The following is a 21,407-nucleotide window of genomic DNA, read 5'->3' as shown; positions in this document are numbered from 1 at the left end:
AGGCTTGGGGCAAGTACTGTTTGCTAAGTCTCAGTGGTGTCTCCATTGAGTGTATTGTGTTAATTGTGCTGATATAAGTAATGTTTTCCCAAACAATCCTAAATTACAAAAGCTTGAGGCTCATACAGTGTATATACCTAATCAGGTTTTAATCTCTTCCATCCCTTCACTTCACTGTTATAGTCTAAAAGAAAAAAAACCTGGAAGGAACTCTGCTTAAAGCCTATTGTATTAACTTGTAAAACTAAATGCCCTTATACCATCTCCAAAAAGCAATCTCTGCATATAGGGTAGAACTGCACTCACATCTTGTGATGGTTGTCTCATGTCACTGTACCAGTTCCCATTGCCAAAGACCTGAATCATTGAACAGGAGTGAAAATGTCAGAAGAAATCTTGTCTTCAGCTCTCTTCCATTTTGATGGACATAGTCACTTCTGTCATAGATTTCTGAGGAAAGGCAGACTGGTTTTTTAATATATATATAATAAAAGTTCATTTCTTTCCAATATAACTAGCCTAGATCTTAAAGTTGTTATCCTTTCCTTTTGGTGAAGGTGAGATACTGTCAGTCTCTAAGTGAAGAAGAGAAGAAGGAACTTCAGATATTTAGTTCACAACGAAAGAAGGAAGCTCTGGGACGAGGCACGGTTAAGTTGCTCTCAAGAGGAGTGATGCATGCACTTTGTGAGCAGGTAATGTTCTTATTACCCAAATTAAAAATAGTGTTGGACCTGTGTGAAGCTCAACTGTGGATATTTAAACCTACATAAGAACCAAAGTTAATGGACTAAAGCTTGAAAACTGCACAAATTTAATAAGGCTGCATAAAAGGTATGCGGTTCAGCTCTGTTAAAATGGAAAGAGCAAGTAAATATTGAACTAGAATAAACTGTTAATTATGTTAACTGGAAAAAAGCAGGATGGAATTAGGCTATAAAGTATGGTGAAGATTCAACATTCATACAACGGAAAACTAATTTGAACTTGCCTGTTCATTTGTATTTTATTTTCAGTGTGGTACAAAGATCAGTGGAGGTGAAGTTGCAGTATTTGCCTCAAGAGCTGGGCCGGGAGTCTGCTGGCACCCATCCTGCTTTGTGTGTTTCACATGCAATGAACTACTTGTTGACTTAATCTATTTCTACCAAGATGGAAAAATTCATTGTGGAAGGCACCATGCTGAACTACTCAAGCCGCGTTGCTCGGCATGTGATGAGGTAATACCACATTCCCATAACACTTAAAAGCCGGAGGTTGAAATGAGAATTGTGTTCTTTGCTCAGTTAAACAGCTAGCTTCCCGAAGACAACTGAAAACTTGAGGGTAGTATTCTGCTAACTTTTGCTCAGACTAAGACCCATTGAAATAAACACGTTGAATACCACCCTGAGATTCTCTGGACTTTTCACACATTAACTTCTCCAGTAAATTGAAGAAACGTTCCTTGCAAAAGAATACTGTTAACTATAGTGGCTGCAACTGTGCTATCCACGTCTTTGCCTAAACTGTTTTTCCCCCTCATAGATTATTTTTGCTGATGAATGCACAGAAGCGGAAGGTCGCCACTGGCACATGAAACACTTTTGTTGCCTTGAGTGTGAAACCATCCTTGGAGGACAGAGATACATTATGAAGGACGGGCGCCCATTCTGTTGTGGCTGCTTTGAGTCCCTCTACGCAGAGTATTGTGAGACTTGTGGGGAACACATAGGTAAGTGTATGTTAACACAGGGGAAAAATGGGTACACTAAAAAATAAGCTAGAAGCTCAAGTTTCTAATATGTAGGTGAAGGGGTCTTTGAAAATGAATGTTAAAAGTATTGCCTGTTTGGGGGGGGACAGCTGGCATCTAGAGTTTTGTTTTTTGAGGGGGCAGGGCTTAATCTCCCAAGTTTGTGTCTGTTAATTTAAAAAATAAGCATTTAGTAGACTTTAATCTCAGAATGATGACCTCAAAGTCACCACACTTGATGAAAGGCTTCAAGGGGAAGCTCCAGCATGTTTGCTGAACTAGTTTGCCGGCAATTTCAATTTGATTTAATTTGAAGTATGAGTTTCTTTTATTACTTCAGCTGTGTTAAATTAGCATAGAACAGCTCGTTCTGAAAACTGGTATACCGCCAAGTGAAAACTTTTCATCCATCCACTGTTGTGAAGTGGGTTCTGGTGCCACAAAAAGCTTTGTTGCAACAGATCTGTTAGTCTTCAGCAGGGTGGCTCCAGTTTTTTCTTTTTTAATTGACACCAGCATGCTTCTAGCAGACATGTACAATAAAAATAATAATCTCAACTACTCCTTTTCTTAACCAGGGGTTGACCACGCTCAGATGACTTACGACGGACAACATTGGCATGCCACAGAAACATGCTTTTCTTGCGCTCACTGCAAAGTTTCCTTACTTGGCTGCCCTTTCCTTCCCAAGCAAGGACAGATTTATTGCTCCAAGTCATGCAGTCTGGGAGAGGATGTTCATGCTTCGGACTCTTCCGACTCTGCTTTCCAGTCTGCCCGCTCGAGAGACTCCAGGAGAAGCGTTCGCATGGGGAAAAGCAGCCGGTCAGCAGATCAGTGCAGGCAGTCTCTCCTCTTGTCCCCGGCCCTGAACTACAAATTCCCTGGCCTTTCTAGCACTGCCGATGATACACTCTCGCGGAAACTGGATGACTTAAGTCTTTCAAGGCAAGGAGTAGGCTTTGTTGATGAAGAGCTCTGGAAAGGAAGGCAGGAGGAAATGCCTGATGATCCAGAAGAATGGGCTGAGCATGAAGACTACATGACTCAGCTGCTCCTAAAGTTTGGCGACAAAGGCCTTTTTCAGCAGCCGGTGGAAGCAGACGTTAGATCAAACGAGCAGTGGATTTGCGAGAGCATGGTGAAAGGCAGATCAGAGATGAAGAAAAACAGTCAGAGCCTAGCGAGCAAGAAATACCACTCAAATATGTACTGGGCACAGTCCCAAGATGGCCTAGGCGACTCTGCATATGGTAGCCACCCAGGCCCTGCCAGCAGCAGGAAAATCCAGGAGTTGGACATGGAACATGCCGCAACTAGATACAAACATGACCAAAAGCAATGGTATGACGATTCGCTGGAGCGATTGTCAAACCTGAAACAAGAGCAGTGTGTTCGGGATTCAATGGATTCCCTGGCTTTATCTAATATCACAGGTAAGAGGATCAAGAGAATGTAATATTGTGATTTGCACTTCCATTTAGAAAGCACTAGTGAGGCCTAATCTATAGTTAGCATTCATCCCGACAGATTTGCTTCTTACTAGTAGGCTGCAAGAGTTATGCTCTGTTCAAGGATTTCTTTCTCTCATGCTCGTTGTACAGATACCACCTGTGTCGAGGCATGGGAATTTAAGATTAAGGAACAGGGACTTGATGAGATATGAGTCTTCGATACAGGTTTCTTCTCTCTCCATTACTAGCCAGTTGGACACTGCATATAAGTTTCCGCTGCTGCAGGGGAAACTGGGTAGGGGAGATAAGGACCTACAATTTCTACTAACTATAGGGCAGTGGTGTCCAAACTTTTTTCAATGAGGGCCAGATTTGATGAAGTGAAGGGCCGAGAGAGCCGACCAATTGTTAACAATTTTTTTAGAATTGAAGTTCTTGAGCTCTTTTATGATTTTACCCCAAAGTTGTTGAGCTTTTATTAGGATTGAAGTTGTTGATTTTACCCCAGGAAATAAACTGCCACAGGGGCCGGACCAACAGTTATGTCACTATCCTTCATAACCCATACTTGGGTAACTTAGCGAGAGCTGAAATGTATAAACATTTGCATCTGAACTGTTGGGAAATAATGGTGGTAGATTCATTTAACCTACTTCATTATAATGTATTCCTTTTAGGTGCTTCAGTTGATGGAGAAGTCAAACCAAGACCTTCCTTGTATTCCTTACAAACCTACCCAGAGCTGGAAGTAGAGGATTGTGAGAAAATGAGCAACATGGGGACTCTGAACTCCTCAATGCTTCACAGGAGTACAGAGTCTTTAAAAAGCTTAAGTTCTGAATTATGCCAAGGCAAGACGCTGCCAGAGGAAAAGCCAGTGCACATGCCAGTACTGAGAAGATCCAAATCGCAGACAAGACCTCAGCAAGTCAAGTTTTCAGATGATGTCATTGACAATGGAAGTTACGAGAATCTCGAAATCCGCCAGCCTCCTATGAGTGAAAGGACTCGTAGGCGTGTTTATAAGTTTGAAGACCCTGGGAAGAGACACCAGCATCGCCGCAGGAGGAGTAGGAAGTCTAGGTCCGATAATGCGCTTCACTTGGTTGCAGAAAGAAAATCTCCGCCAAAGGAAAGACTTAATTTTTATTCTCCTCAGGATTATGACAAGTTTGTTCAGAATAAAGGTCATGCCGTTCGAGCATACACTCCAAACCCATACAGCCAATATACTCATATTGCCTCTGACTACACAATGAGGAACCAGAGGGACCAGTTTCTTGGATTTTTTGGAGAGGAGGAAGACTCTTGGTGCTCGTCTTCATCCTCCTCGTCCGATTCTGAAGAAGAAGGGTACTTCTTAGGACAGCCCATTCCACAGCCCCGACCAGTCAGATACCCCTACTATACAGATATCCTTTCCAGCCCGACTGCTGAACTCCCCAGTTCTCAGTTTGGACAGAGGGTAACCAAATCGAAAAAGAGAAAACCTCCCAAAGGCAAAAACTGTATAATTTCTTAATTTTGAACTGTTTCTTCACTGTTCTTCAAATGTTATGTACATAAATGGTTAAAACAACTTGTGTAACCTGTAACGGGGCAGTCTCTTGTCCATGTTCTCTATAAAGGCCTTGCAATCAATAATCAGTTGAATCAGGAGGGAGTGGTAGAAGAATAAATTGAAAGAGTTTATAATACTGTTCAGATGTGGTTTTAGAGGGCCTTACCAGCAAGAATGCCAGTCAGTATCTTAGGTTTAGAACTTGCCTGCTACTTCTGTTGCCTAGCTAAGACACAGTATCTCAATTATAGTGTGCAACCCTATTCATCCTATAGATATTACTGTAGCCCAACCATTTTGATGCTAAACAAGAATGCTGTTTCTGTACAGGGCAAAAGGCGTATCAGATTGACTATTCTATTTGCTTTGCATTGTATCTGAGTGACCCTCAGGTAAATCAATTTAAATATATGATGTTCCTTGCCCTTAAAAATATGGTGTAAGCTACAGCCCCTACTTATGAAGTTAATTGCATTAAGTCAGTGAGTCTGCTTATATTAAACTTTTGTGAAAATGAGTCTGAGAATCCTGTATATTTGAAACACTACCCTAAGTTCCAAATGTAGCATATAAGCAAAAATTAGAGCCATCTGATATTTATAATGTAGTATTTCATAGCTAAATCTGTATTTGTAACTTAATGGTGCAAATAATGTACATATTGTAAAGTTGAGATTTAACAGACTATTTTTATATCCCTGAATTGCAAGACATTTGTTTAAAATACCATTAGTTTTGTTTGAGGGTTTAACAGCAGTTTGAGTCAGGCAGGGGTTTGTTAAATGTTCATAAGTTTAAAGTAGTGAAATGTTTTAATTTTTGACGGAAAAGCTCTGTTTTGCATGGTAGGAGCTATGTAAATACTGTTTAAGCTATGGTACGTAATATTAAAGGAATTATTTATGGGTTAAGACAACTAAGTGTAAAGCAACATTACAACAAAACACTTCATTTTCACTGTTTCCATACGGCAGGCTTGAATCTAATAACACACTTTAAAATGAGCATCTGATTTATGACCAGGTGAAATGCCCCACGTTGTATAGAAGTAGTTGAAAATTAAATCATCTATACGGTAGTGTTTGTAGCCCAGCTATCAAGCAGCTTTTGAGTCCCACTTTCTGCAGCAGGTTTCCTAGTAGCAACCAAGCCACCAAAAGGCAGTAAACATGGCCCCTATGCTGTCAAAGGAAGACACTGTGTGTGTGTGTGTGTGTGTGTGTGTGTGTGTGTGTGAGAGAGAGAGAGAGAGAGAGAGAGAGAGAGAGAGAGAATGCAGATGTTCTTCCTACGAAAGGCACTGACATCTTTCAGCTCATTGTCTAATACCCAAGGAAAGTCTGTGTCTTAGCAGCATTTGCAATCTGTTATTTGCTGTTGATCCACCACAACCATGTCAACAGTTCATAATAAGCATATGCTCAACCTGCCTATACTGATTATGTGGACAACTATTATGTTGTCCGCTTTGGAGATAACTCAGGCAGATTATGACTTAATTGATCCTAATGTGATGCCATCCACACTAAGTGTCACACTGGCAAATCCTTTGAGGGTAGTTTACTTAATCCCATATTGCAGGTGAAAGCTATGAGCAAGGTGACACATGTTCACTCTCCCGTATCTGTGGAGGGGAGAAATGCACCCATTAAGCATCCCTGACACTTTTGGAAATAGTTGTCCGTGTAATACCACTTCTAGAGTGATTATGCTACCCCATATATATATACACAAAAACACACACACATAATCTGAAATATGTTTTTATGTACACAAATGAAAACACTGGAAGGGGAACAGCATACCTTTTCTTCCATTCTTTTTAGGATTAAATAATTCTTTTAAAAATGCAAATTGTCAACTTATTCAGAAGTATTCTGTTTAATTTCAGTTTACAAAAGGCTACTTTTTAGTTTAGTTTTACAAGATAACAAAAAACTACCCTAAACACATATGTAAATTTACTCCACCATTACTACTGTATATACGTAGCTAGCTTTGGTAATGGGGCATGTCACTTTATTAAGCATGTTCTAATGTATACTGCATACATGGAATGTACATCTGCACTGAAATTCAGAAATGACCATAACAATACCTCAAACATGTTTTCGCCTTCTTCAGGAATTTACTTAACTGTTAATAATAAAATAGATTACTACAAAGGAAGAGTTATGCAGTCAAGTGTACAGCTGCTGATGGGAAATCAATTTTTAAATAGTTTCCAATTTACATATGGACAATCCCAATTTGATCTTACGATTCTTCAAATTCGTGCCTGACGGTGTCGTATTCTGCAATGAAGTGCTTAAGTTCTTCAATACATCTCTCACCAATCTCGTGCAAATTCTGTCTCAAGGAAAACTGGATGGGTTTTTCTAACGCAGGGTCTTTTTCAATCAGCATTTTCACTACAGCACCAAAGGTTTCGCAATCCTGTCTGTACACCTAGAAATGATTTTTTTTGAAATTCATGAAATACAGCAATATTAATGTATCCTCCACACTAAAGAACAGCAGGCTAACTGGTACAGAACTTTATCTCAATTTCCAAAAACTGGCAGGTGTCATTCTGTGCCCTTTCCCCTTAAGGTAGGAGTAATGGCTAGAGTTTCCCCAAACAGTACAACTTAATGATAAAATTAAAGTATTTTCCCATTACATACAGAAAATCACAGCATCAGACTAAAACCCAAGAGACTGATTTGTAATTTTCAAAGACCTGAGAAAACAAAAGCCAAACATCAAGCCTTGAAAAAACAAAACTAGGCGACAGCATCAGACAGGCCACTTTGAGGACTTCGCTGAGCCACCTTCTCTGGTTGCTACCAGCAGCTTAACTTCTGAAGGCAGAAAAGGGCTCCCAAAGAGTGTCATAGTTTGGTGGGAGAATAATCTCCATCTAGCTACCTAGGGCCCAGCAAAAAAGGCAAATACTGATAAGTGGTATGGAGAAAGAGACCAGCAACCACTGAAGAGATCAGAACTGGTGAGATATGTCCTATAGCTGTTTCCAGTCTGCAACCCCGCAACTGTATTTTGAACTAACAAGTTTCCAAACTTGGAGAAGTCACGATGTACAACACATTGCAATAGCTTAATATGAAAGTTTCCAGATCATGCACAAACCTGTACCCAGGAGCAGCCGATTAAGTCCATGGCACAGAAGCTGCTTAGGCCTCCTGTGACAAGTTGTATCTCAGCACCCGGGCTGCAAACTTGATCCTTCAGAAGGAATGCAAATACATCTCTCTGGCCAGATAAACACACAATCAAACTCTGGGTGGTCAGGATTTAGTTTGTTTATTGACCTTCATCCTGTCTGTTTGATTCACTACTTGTCCATTTCCAGAAACACCACATCTCAACTATCCCACCTGCTTACTATTGAGGCACACAACAGAATTTGAATATGTAAAATGGGAATGCATGCAAACTGCCTGTATTTAGTACAGCAGTTGAATTTATTTGACCTGGTTAAAAAAAATAAAGAGAACACAGTTCTGCAGAAACTGCAGGCCGAATGGAAGGTGATTTCAGATTAAGAACATGTTATGTCCAACTTTAAAAACATCTATAAAGACTGGTCGTACAAGTTATATAAATAGCTGTATGAAGTTTGCAGCTAATTAACTGTATTACACACAAATAAAAGGTGCCTAGCCACAAAATGTTGCAATGTGCCCTGACTCTCTGCCTAAGAACTCAAATGTTAGTCCCTGCTCTTTGCACACAGTTTCCTCCCTATTTTAGTACATGTAAAAAAAAGTGTGAGACAATGGAGTACAAGGTTTCTCTATGTAACTTGAGTGCTGGATTTGTTTGGGGAGAACTGATATTTGCTGCAAACTGAGAGATGTGGAAGACAGGGATTAGGAATCCAAACGAGCCTCTGCTTCATTTTCTCCTGACTTGCAATATGTAACTCTGATCTCTGGTGCCCTGCCTGCTCCAAGCTACTCTCAGCTCAAGCTGAAATGTGGAGGTCTGAAACATCGAGGGCAAAAGTAATGAATAACTGCAGGGTGGTTGGTAAGCCCAGGGGTGGACAGACTTCAGGCTTCTGGGATCTACAAAAATCTAATTAGAGCTGGCTCTACAAGGCAAGTCATGGCTGTTTTAAAGTTTCGATTTCTCCGCTGATTCTACTAAGATCCACCAACAGGAGCCTGGCGGAAAATGCAAAACACTTTGAATTAAAGAATTCAGAGCCTGAACAGTGCAGTGTTCAGTGACAAGACAGCTTCACAGATATCATGAACTTGACCACCTCAGCCAGGGAAACAGGAAGGGTAGCACACCAATAGCAGCCCTAATCTCTCTCTCTGGCCCAATACTAGGCATAGGCCTTCCATCCCAGCCCAGAAGAGAGGGGTTTCCTGGCAAGACACAATCATACGTTTGCTTTGTGCTACACCAAGTACCTGGCTAGGTCAAATCTACTCTGCCCAGGTCATCCACCTATGTTTTGGTAATACACCTTGCATGCACAAAAGTGTTTTATGCTACCACGAAGCAATCCTTGAGCCTACAGTTTAAAATGTTGATTAAACCGCTTCCAGTGATTTCCAAAAGGGCAAACAGCTTTACTCAAAACATTTCAAAATACAACTAGGGAGTAATAAACTTTTGACTGCAGGAAGGACCCCACCCTTCAATGGTTTATTTTAAAAGTAGCAAACTGACCAACGCCGTTTCCTAGTAAAATTTGCTTCTCTGTGAAAACAGGAAGGGTGTCGTTTATCTACAAAAATTGTTTGCTTAGTATTGATTTGATAGCTAGAAATGCATTAATGATTCTGGTTTCAAGTTTAAAGCCCCCTCACAGGAAGAAAATTTAATTTAGACTTCATTTAAGGAGAACAAAGGTTAAGTGAGGGTGGGGTTTATTGTCCTTGTATGGAAACAAAAGCAGCCCATTTTTAGCAGACATGGAGAAATGCAATTTGCTGCTGACAACATATATTCATTCTAGCACGTATTTATGAGGTCTACCACTACACATATGCCATAGAGACTTACAATGATTAGCACTTAATATACTCTGTATTTTTCCTTCCTCATTTCACACACTCTTGACTCCACTTTAGGTAGCAAGCCACCTCAAATACCAGATTAGAACTAAAAAGAGCAAAATACAAATGCAATGTTTGTGAAAGCTAGTCATTACTAATTTTCTGTAATGGACTGCATCATTTCCTTAATTCTGAAGCATTTAAGGATTCAGAATAGGCACCTGCATATGCTGAACAGTCTGGACTGGGCTGGACAAGAACTGGGCTGGAAGAGTATCATCTTATTGTTCTAGAAGCGTAAATATCTGAGGTTTGCAGCTTCACTCCTATGATAAAGAGATTACTGTATAGAAACTGTGAGAAGTTTCTGGTCTTTGTAGCTTTAGAATAGAAACAGTTTCCCCCAAAATTAATAGAAGCAATAACATCCAGCCATTTACATTCTTAGCTAGCAAAACTATGGAGCAAAACTATGAAATATAATTTTGTCCAGCAAAAGCAAATGCGTATTGAAGAAAATCAGGAATATTGGGAAAGCTTAGTTTAATGAGTGGAGTAGACTAGACCCAAAATACATTGATTGAAAAGCAACTTTGAATCAAACACGGATTTCTTTTTTGTCCATATTCTTTAATGTGAATGGAAATATTTTAAATTCATTTTATCAATGAAACTACTGAAAATATTAAGTAATAGGAGTAGCCTTCAGACCCTGTTGTGCAAGTATTCCCTATGAATGAAGCAGCACATTCTCAAGAATGATCATTTTCATCGCAGTCTAAAAAAGGAGGTGGCTTCCAAGCAGCTGCTGCCGCAGCTTCACAGAAACAACGAAGACTCTGATCTAGATCTACATTGCTTTATTCTGTAGCGTACTGTAAGCGCATCTGCACGAAATCTACGCTTACCTTTTAAACTCTCATTAGCTTGCTATGCTGCAAAAAGCCTGATCTGACGGCTGACAATCTGCTTTATTTTAAAAGATAAAATACCAGCTGGCAGAAACACAGAAGCACATGGCAGCACCCATGTTTGCCCCATTACAGCGACTCATTTAGTCATTAAAAATATATATATATTAACCCTGAGACTTGCCTTCATGCAAGTTTTAAAGTACTTGCAGCCACCATGAAAGTCTTTTTAAAAAGGATTTTTTTCTTCTTATGGATTTTCAGGATTCTATCCTAAATAAACTTAATAATGAAATAAACAATAATTACAAAGAATCAGAGAACAACAACTACCAGAGGTGAGGTTTACCTGCTCAATCTCCTTTGTCTTTGCTGCAATTGCCTTGGAACGACTAACATGTGGGCTGTCTTCAAACAATTCATTATTGTCTGGTATGCTGGCGACAGTTTCTTCGTGGCGTTCTGCATATAACGGTTCTGAGGTTGCAGCCTTTAAGAAAGGTACAGTAATTTTATGCAGTTAATGTACAATCTGTGTAAGGGCAGGAATGAGAGAATCAGGAAAACAAGTACCGTATTTTTCGCTCTATAAGACGCACCAGACCACAAGATGCACCTAGTTTTTGGAGGAGGAAAACAAGAAAAAAAATATTCTGAATCTCAGAAGCCAGAACAGCAAGAGGGGATCGCGACGCAGTGAAAGCAGCAATCCCTCTTGCTGTTCTGGCTTCTGGGATAGCTGCGCAGCCTGCACTCGCTCCATAAGATGCACACACATTTCCCCTTACTTTTTAGGAGGGAAAAAGTGAGTCTTATAGAGCAAAAAATACGGTAATTGAAATTCCTTTACTGCAGAAAAGGAACAAGAATTTCAAAGTGTGAAACTGCTGAATCAGAACTATCAAGAAGTCTGACTCACTATTCAGGCAATGGTTTCCAGACCCAAATTTGCAGAACAGTGTGCTTCCCAAAGGTAGTTATAGTATAATGTTTGCAAATTAAGCCACTTAACTTAGGTCCATTAATTTCAATGGCTCTTTTCTGAGTAGAACTTACTTGAATACTGGTTACATGGCTCTGCTATCAGACCAGTTTGGAGTTTTGCTCAGTCACAGTGGCAAATTATTGTTTTTAACTTACTTCATAATCTGAAATTTCAGGTACGCTGCTTGTGTCTGTCTTCTCCGCTTTTTCAGCTGCCCACCTACTTGCAGCCTCTGCAAGCTCCTTTTCTGACAAGCGGCTACTTTTGTCCAAGGCCTGGTGAGAAAAAAGAAACCCCAGAGTCAGTGGCAGAGAGCAGGTGGGGGCGGGGCTGGCACATGTCCTGGGGGCGTGGCATGTGTCCTGGGGGTGGGGCACGCCGCCCGCAGGAGCGTGGCGCCCAGTGCGGGCGGGGGACAGCCATGATGGTACCCTACCGGGATTGTGCTGCCAGGGGCTGTGTGCTCCCCCCGGCACTCCTCTTCCTCTGCCAGTGCCCAGAGTGTGGCTGTTAATGTAACAAACCTGCTGTATCTGGAATTGGGTGTGGAGAGGGGCAGCAAAACAGGACACAGACCATAAAAAGCTAGTCTCGAGTGAGAGACAGTGATATCTGCTGTTTCTAGGGACTTTCCTCTTTGTGAGACTTTTGCGGGTGAGCAGAGAATTTGTTTGCATCCTGGGTGAGAACCCAGAAGGTGAGAGGGTGTGTCAGAAGGAAGATAAATATATGTAATAATAATACATCCACATCAAATGCACTGAAATACACAGAGAAGCTTAAAAGGGCAGTTTTAAAGAACCAATACTTGCAAAACGCTACTGTTACAAAAACTAGCTTCTATATTAACACTCGAAAAAATAAAAATAAAAGGAAATTTACAGCTGAAGGGACTCTGTGAAAGATACAAAAGGTCCAATTTTTCGAAGATAAAATGATACTTTTCAAGGACAACCCATGAGCAATAAATTAAATGTAACATACCAAATAATGGTTCAGAGTTGACATTGTATTCCCAATCTCCTGAACAGTTAAGAGCTCAGGAGCATCCAACTTAGCTTGCATGTGCCTTCCCCTTATTACTCCTAATAATAATAATTTTATTATTTATACCTCACCCATCTGGCAGGGTTTCCCCAGCCACTCTTGGGCGGCTTTCTGCAAAATATAAAAACATATTGCTGACTATGGTTAATGCCAGCAAGTTGCCTTCATAACCAGAATTTGACACCAGTTTTGGAAGCTGGTTTCAAATTCACATTAAGAGGGCAATCTCGGATAGCAAGATAAATGTAAAGCAAACCAATGAAGGGAAGGACGAGAGTACAGGAGACATGGGAGGGACTAGGCCTCCTGCATGATCCATCTACTTATCATGTTTAGGAGGCTGAGAACAGTACATTTTATTTTTTTCAAAATTTATAAACTGCATTTACAGAATGGCTGACTGAGGTAGAGAAATAAAATATACATAAAAAATCCAATAATAAAAACACTATTTAAAACATAAAAAGCAGCAAAAATTAAAAAATGGCAGAAAGAAAGGGGGGAAGGACTAACTGAGGAAGACTTGGAAGAAAAGAAATGTTTTCAACAACTAGTGAAATATTAAGCCTGCTTCATTTCATTTATGACTCACTTCCGATGAAACATCCTAAAGCAACTGAACAATAAAAAACATCAGCAATAAAAACAATTTCAAATCCAACAGACTTGGATAAAAATCTCCACTTAAGACGGTTTGTTGAGGCCCTCTCAATAAAAAATGCAGCGATCAGCTGGGTATAAAATGGGCAAGATTATATTTTAGCTATCCTTGTCCCAGGTTGTAGAGGACTTTTGCCAACGCTTCGAACTTAAAACCACTGCAAAAAGGATAGGACCAGGGAGAGAGCTTAATCAAACTTTTGAACATCTGCTAAGACCTGTGAAGGAATTCACCCTCCCTTAGCACAACCAACAAACTTACACCTTGAGAATCCACACTATAGAGTTGTAGAAATATGAACTTTAAAAGACAAAAACAAATGCAGGTCTCTCTAGTATTTGAAAAAATCTAAAACAAAGAGGCCAGGATGTAACGGAGACTTCCTGAATTTAATTTACTATCTTTTACTACTGAAGTCTACTAATGAATTCACCTTTGAAGGTGGCCCTGCTGCTGTTGCTGAGGGAGAGACATCTCTTGACGTTTTCAAGGACTGAGAGGCGCTTTTCTCTTTACCTAAATGGACAACAACATAAGTGTTTTATTAGTCATATGAAGAAAAGCATTTGAAAATGAAACTGTTACATAGCTGCTTAATGGCAGTGGGTTCTGTTTGAGTTATATGGTGGATTATTACTGTCTCTCCTTCCTCAGTAAAAACCTGAAATGGACTTTTCTCCATTCAAGCCCACTTATCAGATTTTGGGGTGGGGTGAGGACAGAACTTTGGACCTCCACAGACTTAAATCATCTAAAATACTGAAGACTTGTATTGTTAATGCACATGACTGTTCCTTTATTTTTAAAATAAACGTATGGTAAATTAATATTTCTGAATCACCTTTTCACCAGCTGGGTAATACTGGACCCACTTACGTGTGAGTAAGCTTTATTGAATTTGGTGAGACTTGCATCTGGGTAAACCAGCAGAGGAGTTTACTTTCAAGCATGCAAAGCAATTTCAATGTAAACCCAAAGCAAATGAAGGATCTCAAAATCTCCCTTACTTGAGGCTTCCAGACTCTGAATGCTTTCCTGTGATCACCTCTTCTGCTATCAAGCGATTCTTTAATGCATTCCACTGCCTTTATAAATCACATGATCACACATAATAAAATACTAGCAAAATTGGTTGGTTCGATCTGCATAAACCCAAATGATGTACAGACATGTACTTTTATCCTATGCAGTTTTTGCACAGGAGTCAGACAGACGTCACTCATACAATGGGACTTCATCTTCCTCGCCTTCCCGCTGCAGTCCCCCATGCACCAGCCCAAAATCTGTTCTAGAGAAAGGAGGTGATATGTGATCTCTGCATCAGAAGAGGCGAGGGGAGGCAATTTTCGGCAGTTTCTCCTTGTGCTGACCATGCACCAGCCCAAAATTTGCTGAAAGGAGTTTGAGGAGCCTTTGTAATGATATAATACATGACAACTGCAGAAGAAAGGTGGAACTGGGCAAAAATCAACTCAACTCCTGCCTTCTTTTGGACTCATAGAAACTTGTGGATCTAAGAGCCTTCTCAAAAAGTGCAGGGATGCAACTAACTACAAACCTTAGAGCGAGGAGCTGAATTCCCTCAAGCACTTAGCATTGCGACCTTGTAAATAGGGGAAGTCAATGCCAGCTCACTAATGTTAGTTTTCATCCATCCTCTATTACCTTGTTGAGAAATATTTCTTTTAGGTAAAGATGACATACTTCTGCTATGCTGGGACTGGTGGTAGGCATAGGCTTTGCTTCTGTCGGGAGAGTAACTTCTGCTGCTGACGCTGGACCCAGATCTGCTGTGGGGGGAATCCCTTCTGCTGACCGGTGATTCCCTGAAGTAAGGAGAATCTCTCTTATGCGGGGATCGATCTCTCGCATAGTGAGGATAGACGGGTTTCCGGCGCATGCCGTCTCTCAGGTCCCTTTCAAAGTCCCATAAAAAGAAATTAAAATTACTTAATAAATGTCAAAATTCTAGGAGCACATAACTAAATATCTGAAGCAAGCACCCATCTTCTATTGAATCTTTCCTCCGAGACAAATCAGTTTATTAATAACAATAATAATAATAAATTTTATTTATACTCCGCCCTCCCCAGCCAAGACCAGGCTCAGGGCGGCTAACACCAGATATAAAACAATTGATTAAGATACAACTTAAAAACATTAAAATATACAACTTAAAAACATTAAAAGACAACATTAAAATGCAGCCTCATTTCAATAGAAACTCAAATCAAAAACTTTTTGGGGATGAAAACGTCAAATCTTCACCAAGGCCAACTATTCAGACTGGTCCTACATGGGACAGAAAAAAGCCAGGGAAGTCCCCAAATAGGAGTTCCATCACAGGAGGAGAAAGGAAAGCGGGGGAGGAGATCAAGTTGATTCCAAGCCAAAGGCCAGGCAGAACAACTCTGTCTTACAGGCCCTGCGGAAAGAAATCAGATCCTGCAGGGCCCTGGTCTCATGAGACAGAGCGTTCCACCAGGCCGGATCCAGTGTTGAAAAGGCCCTGGCTCTGGTTGAGGCTAATCTGGCTTCCTTAGGGCCTGGGACCTCTAGGGTGTTGCTATTTAAGGTCCTCCGCGGGGCATACCAGGAGAGGCGGTCCCGTAGGTACGAGGGTCCTAGGCCGTGAAGGGCTTTAAAGTATTTAGTATTATCCGAGAAGGAAAAGCATTGGTGTAAAATTCATGGTGATTGTTGCCAACTTGGATGGCATTAGAAGAGGATTAGATACATTTGTGGGAGGTAGGGCTACCAATGGTGATTAGGAATGATGGCTATGCTCAGCCTCCACTGTCAAGAGGCAGTGTGTCTCTGCATATCAGTTGCTGGGGAAAACAAGTGGGGAGCATGTTGCACTCAGGTCCGGCTTGTGGGCTTCCCCGTGGCATCTGGTTGGCCACTGTGAGAACAGGAGGGTCAGATCCAGCAGAGCTCTTCATCCAACTTCCTCTAATGTCTTATACATCTCTACTTGTGATTTTCTTCAGCTGAAAATTATTCTCAGGGAGCCAAGAGGCTGATTCAAGTGCAGTGCGCAGAGCGAAGACATACTGTGCAGAAGACAGGATAAACACTCTGAATGGGCAGCCTGAGACGTAAATATGCTGTATTGTTTTTAATATTTGGTTGGAAGCCGCCCAGAGTGGCTGGGGAAACCCAGCCACATGGGTGGGGTATAAATAATAAATTATTATTATTTGGTAGATCACATCTTCTCCATATTCACTTTACCTTTCTAAGGATAAATAGCAACCTTCATTGGATTGCAATGAATGATGGTCCTATTCAGAGCAGACCGACTGAAATTAATGGACACAACTAACTTAGGTTTATTAATTTCAAAGCCAGGGACGTGGGTGGTGCTGTGGTCTAAGCCACTGAGCCTCTTGGGCTTGCCAATCGGAAGGTCGGCAGTTTGAATCCCCGCAACCGAGTGAGTTCCTGTTGCTCTGTTCCAGCTCCTGCCAACCTAGCAGTTTGAAAGCGCACCAGTGCAAGTAGATAAATAGGTACCGCTGCGGCAGGAAGCTAAACGGTGTTTCCATGCGCTCTGGGACTTGTCACGGTGTTCCGTTGCGCCAGAAGCAGTTTAGTCATGCTGGTTACATGTCCTGGAAAGCTGTCTGTGGACAAACACTGGCTCCCTGGGCCTGAAGCGAGATGAGCACTGCAACCCCATAGTCACCTTTGACTGGACTTAACTGTCCAGGAGTCCTTTACCTTTTTACCTTTACCTTATTAATTTCAACAGGTCTATTCAGAGTAGAACATAGCGGGATACAGCCCTTGATCTGTCACAGCTGCAAATCTTTCCTTTCAAATTCATGGATATTTTCACATTCTCAAGTTGAAATAGACATTCATCTTCTCATATGGCTAAACTGACAACATCCAAAGGGAGATCAACATTTGGCATAGGTTGGTGTAGCCTTGTTGGTTTCCAATAGGGCAGTCTAATGTATCCCTCCTAGAAATAAGGTACCTTGGGAAGAAACATGAAATTTTCATATCTTATAAGCTACAACTCTCACCATCCCTAAGCTAGCAGAACCAGCGGTCAGGGATGATGGCAGCTGTAGTTCTCCAACAGCTGGAGACCCAAGTTTGGGAAACACTAGTTTGGATCGATGATCATTAAAAAAAGATTGTGAAAACAAAATTCCATCAAAAGATCCAACAGCCAAAAGTTGGGGTGTACTTGGGCAATAACTCAACCGTACAGGAAAAAACTGCATTAAAAACTAGAGTCAAGTTTCAAACCGTGAAGATTCACATAAAGTTTAGAAGTGTGGAAACCAACACCAACTAGATCTAGATTAGGAATGTCCATGGACCAGCCAGGAAATACATTCAAGTGACCTGAAACTTTTTCACATCTTCAGTGGGCTTTTACAACCGTTATATTGCCATGCAATAAAAGGGAGATATTTAAAGCAAACTGAAACATGGGTTATTTTATTGCTTCACTTCAGTCTCTTTGTGAGTTTGTGCTTTAAGTGTATGATCCACAGAGAGCCACACGTAGATGCAGCAGTTAAATTAATGGTAAATGGGGGGAAAGGGCCCTCTAGTGTACACTTTGCAGAGCGCCTTCAACGCTGAAAGCAAGCATTAGGCTCTTGGGAGGAACGCAATGAACAGTCTGCACCACTAATACAAAAATAACTGTGGCAGTATCTATCAATTTCAGTTTCAGGTATGCATGCACTTCCCAACGTGCTCTTAAGGACTTGAAAGACTGGTCACTATTTTGCGACATTTTGGTTGCATCCAATGGCTGCATTCTCTTGCTGCCAAGACAGCGGTAGGGAGACAAAGTGAAGTCTCCTCCCATCCGTCCATTTTCTTCCAACATCCTCCTGTCCCTTGCTCATAGGAGCGTTTTCTTCACACTTCCATGCGTTATCGCTTCTGTCTTTTGTCTTCACCTCCTTAGAATCTTGGGTCTTATTTCCTACTGAACTAATTTCTCACTTTCCTCAAGAGGAAATTGCCTACGAACCTTCCACACAGTCTGTTTCATTCTCTCACAAGAGTTATAAGGTGTCGATGAGAGCCATATGCGTTATCTCAGATACCACAAACACCTCTTAGCATATGAAAAATCTGGTTGGCAAACAAACAACAACAAAAAATGGTTAAAGGGGCAAGCATCAATTAGCAAAGGAAGCTTGGCATTAAAAAAAGGCAACTAAGCTCTTGGAGCATATAGTTGGGACCTAGGTTTCAGAACATCAATAAACTCATTTTATGACAAAGCTCAAGCCCTCGTCACATGCTTGCTCTAATAAGTAAAGCAGAATGGAATGCCAGCAAGCTGGCCAAGCAGATAAACGATGGTCCCACTTTCTAGGAAGCAACTTCCACTGTGTTCAAATAGGACCTACTTCTGAGTAAACACACTTGGGACTGCATTTTAAGTTACTGGCAGGGTGGGAATAGCTTTACTTATTTTAGATGTTCAACATCCCCTTAGCTGCTTAAATTTACAGGCTTGTGGTGCTGAATGTGTTGTTATTTCTCTCATTCCACAAAGAGGGTTTGTGTTTCCCAGAGCCAATGCTCTGGAAGCAGTGACAGTCTCTTTAAAGAAGTCACTTGGATCTCCAAATGTTTGCTCACTCTCTTGTTTTTTCAGCTGCTGATGGCGGCAGCGAAGAAAACGATCCCTTTTGTGCTACTTTTAAATGCACTGCATTAAAACATTCTACATCAACAAGGTTTTTTTGTTTGTTTGTTATGAAGCACTTAATGTAGCAGCAGTAGCATGCCAAATTCTAAATAAAAGCACCTAATAGAATCTAATATTCTCTCTCCCCCAAAAAAACTTCCAGTGTAAATTTCAACTTTGCAGATATGTCCATCTTTAGGATTGCAAAACTGAGTCAACCATGGAATAGGAATACTAAACAATATGCCTATTTCTTCAGTTCTAGCCTTCAAACATAAAAATACTATTAGTGGCCTTGGGTTAATAAAGAACAGAATTCATATCTTGTACTGTTAATATCGATATTAAATTGCTTCTCACCAGCTAAACACTACCAAAATAAAATCTATATAAGCTAAGCTAGCTCTTTGCCTAAAAACAGAACAGAAAAACCACATCAAGTAATCCAGAAAACACAAAAAGAGGAGAACTAACTGCTTATAGCCTCTTACTCCATTGCTAACAAAGCAAGCCTTCATGCAATCACATCTTTTAAGAGCAAGGTCATGGAATAGACCCAGGGAATGCATCCAGACATTGTGACAGTATGGGAAAGATGGAAAGGAAGCGCTGGTTTCCTAAGCACCAAAACCATTTTTGGCATTCACGTATGCAACACACACACAAAAACTCCTTTCTCTCAAAAGGTTTCAGACGTAAAAACACTTCTCCAAGACTTGCTTAAACTGTTCATCTGATGAGAGAGCAGGCCAATCCGCATGCCAATAAATCACACAATGGCATTTATTAGCCACCCTTTCCCCGAAGATCCTAATCAGCTCCATCCCAATTTCTCCCTGCTAAGAGCATACAGTACTTTGCTATTACAGAAGTAAATAAAATGCACCTGGAATGAGTGACCCTCATCTGAACTCATGATGTGTTGGCGAGGGGGGAGAGAGATTGTCCTCACGACTGAAAAATGTAGTAGTCAAAACTGAGGAAGCTTCACTGTTCACATGAAGCAGCAGAAATGCATCAGGTTTACGGAATCTTAAGTATAACTTCACAGACACTGATTCAAAGTTGGTCTGTATTTATTGATTTGATCCTGTTATCAAGGGAAGCTCAAATTTAATATTTATTATTCTGTTTGGCCATTGGAGGTCACTACTGCACTTCAAACACTGTCTACCATTTGATCCAGTTTTAAGTTAGAAAAGACGAAGATTTAAAGTGCATGCCATTTTTTTTCTTTAAACACTCAAGTCTACGACATTTAATGAAGTGGCAGGTTTTAGGAAATAGATAATGATGTCAAGTCCTTAAAGTTTTGATGCATTGTTTTGATCACCTGTAAGTCCACAAGACAGAAAAGCAAACAGGGGTGTGGACATCCGATTAAGTTCAAGAGGGTAATCCATCCAGTACAGTCATGGATACAATTATATCTGGAATGAACTTAGAAGCAAACCAAATCCCCCTACCAATGCAGTTTCTTACAACTAATTTCTTCAGATAAGCAATAAAGCCTATTAAATGTTTGTCAGGTTGTTAAATTTCAATACTGCACTAATCTGAACATCAGAAGGCAGTTTATAATATAAAAATACCAAAATACATAACATTAACAAACAAAAACAATACTCCCTACAGTTTAACAGGCCATGTTTACAAACGAAATGATGCTTAATGTCACTTCAGGGTAATTCTAATTAATTCATACCTCTCATACAATTTCAAAATACAATTTCAACGTAAATGTCAAAAATCAGTAACATTCTAACGAAAATACATGGGGAAAAAATCAGGAATCAAAGGTAGCTGGGGAAAACGTTTATATACCAAGAAAGACCACAACATTCTACAGATGTGGAAGCAATAGAAAACTTTTACCATTTTTTTTTTTAGATTGAAGTAATTAGGAAGGCAGATGAAATCAGAAATTCGAATTTGAACGCTACTGTTATTCTACTGGGAAACCTAAGAGAGAAGACTTTAAAAAGAAAGAACTATGGTGACAGAAAGAATATACTGATGGCAGCATAAGTTTATTAATTATCTGCATAGTAAAACAATATACAAATACTGGTAAAGCTGTTGTGGAGATACTAAAATTGGACACAGAATGAAAAATATTGCTATTACTTTAGAAATCAAAGAGCAGTTTTTATTTAAACACCAATAACCGTTCATATTCTCTAGAATATGCATAATAAATGTTTTTGTCTCTTCTTTTGAGTAAATAGTTCATTTCTTTTTCTGTTTTTTAAAGCATGATCATGAGCAATGGATGTTTGTTGTACGGAATGTTCTTCTTATTTTAAATATATATGATATTGATGCATTTTAGTAAAATTATGATCAATATATTTCTTCCTT

The 21,407-nt window shown here is 40.3% G+C and overlaps 2 protein-coding genes across 17 annotated transcripts in view; one reads left to right on the top strand and one right to left on the bottom strand.

Moving 5' to 3' along the window:
• PRICKLE1 (prickle planar cell polarity protein 1) overlaps positions 1–5,267 on the top strand; it is a 66,588-nt gene extending 61,321 nt beyond the window's left edge. For both annotated transcript variants that reach the window (XM_081928960.1, XM_081928961.1), the window contains exons 4-8: positions 558–695; positions 1,017–1,220; positions 1,528–1,714; positions 2,314–3,171; positions 3,867–5,267. In XM_081928960.1, coding sequence (XP_081785086.1) covers positions 558–695; positions 1,017–1,220; positions 1,528–1,714; positions 2,314–3,171; positions 3,867–4,711 — 2,232 coding nt within the window. In that variant the 3' untranslated portion in view covers positions 4,712–5,267. The remainder of the gene's footprint in view (positions 1–557; positions 696–1,016; positions 1,221–1,527; positions 1,715–2,313; positions 3,172–3,866) is intronic.
• A 1,233-nt stretch (positions 5,268–6,500) lies between these two features.
• Positions 6,501–21,407, bottom strand: part of PPHLN1 (periphilin 1) — a 28,091-nt gene continuing 13,184 nt past the window's right edge. For 12 of the 15 annotated variants that reach the window (XM_081929001.1, XM_081929009.1, XM_081929003.1 and 9 more), the window contains 5 exons: positions 15,035–15,285; positions 13,803–13,885; positions 11,817–11,936; positions 11,026–11,166; positions 6,501–7,198 (listed from right to left, as the gene is read on the bottom strand). In XM_081929001.1, coding sequence (XP_081785127.1) covers positions 7,007–7,198; positions 11,026–11,166; positions 11,817–11,936; positions 13,803–13,885; positions 15,035–15,285 — 787 coding nt within the window. In that variant the 3' untranslated portion in view covers positions 6,501–7,006. The remainder of the gene's footprint in view (positions 7,199–11,025; positions 11,167–11,816; positions 11,937–13,802; positions 13,886–15,034; positions 15,286–21,407) is intronic. The other 3 variants (XM_081929012.1, XM_081929004.1, XM_081929007.1) reach the window with 2 other exon arrangements.

Source organism: Podarcis melisellensis, assembly GCF_964234715.1.
Source record: "Podarcis melisellensis genome assembly, chromosome: 10".
NCBI lineage: Eukaryota > Metazoa > Chordata > Lepidosauria > Squamata > Lacertidae > Podarcis > Podarcis melisellensis.
The sequence above is the reverse complement of the archived record's forward strand: the minus strand, read 5'-3'. Positions and strand labels throughout refer to the sequence as shown.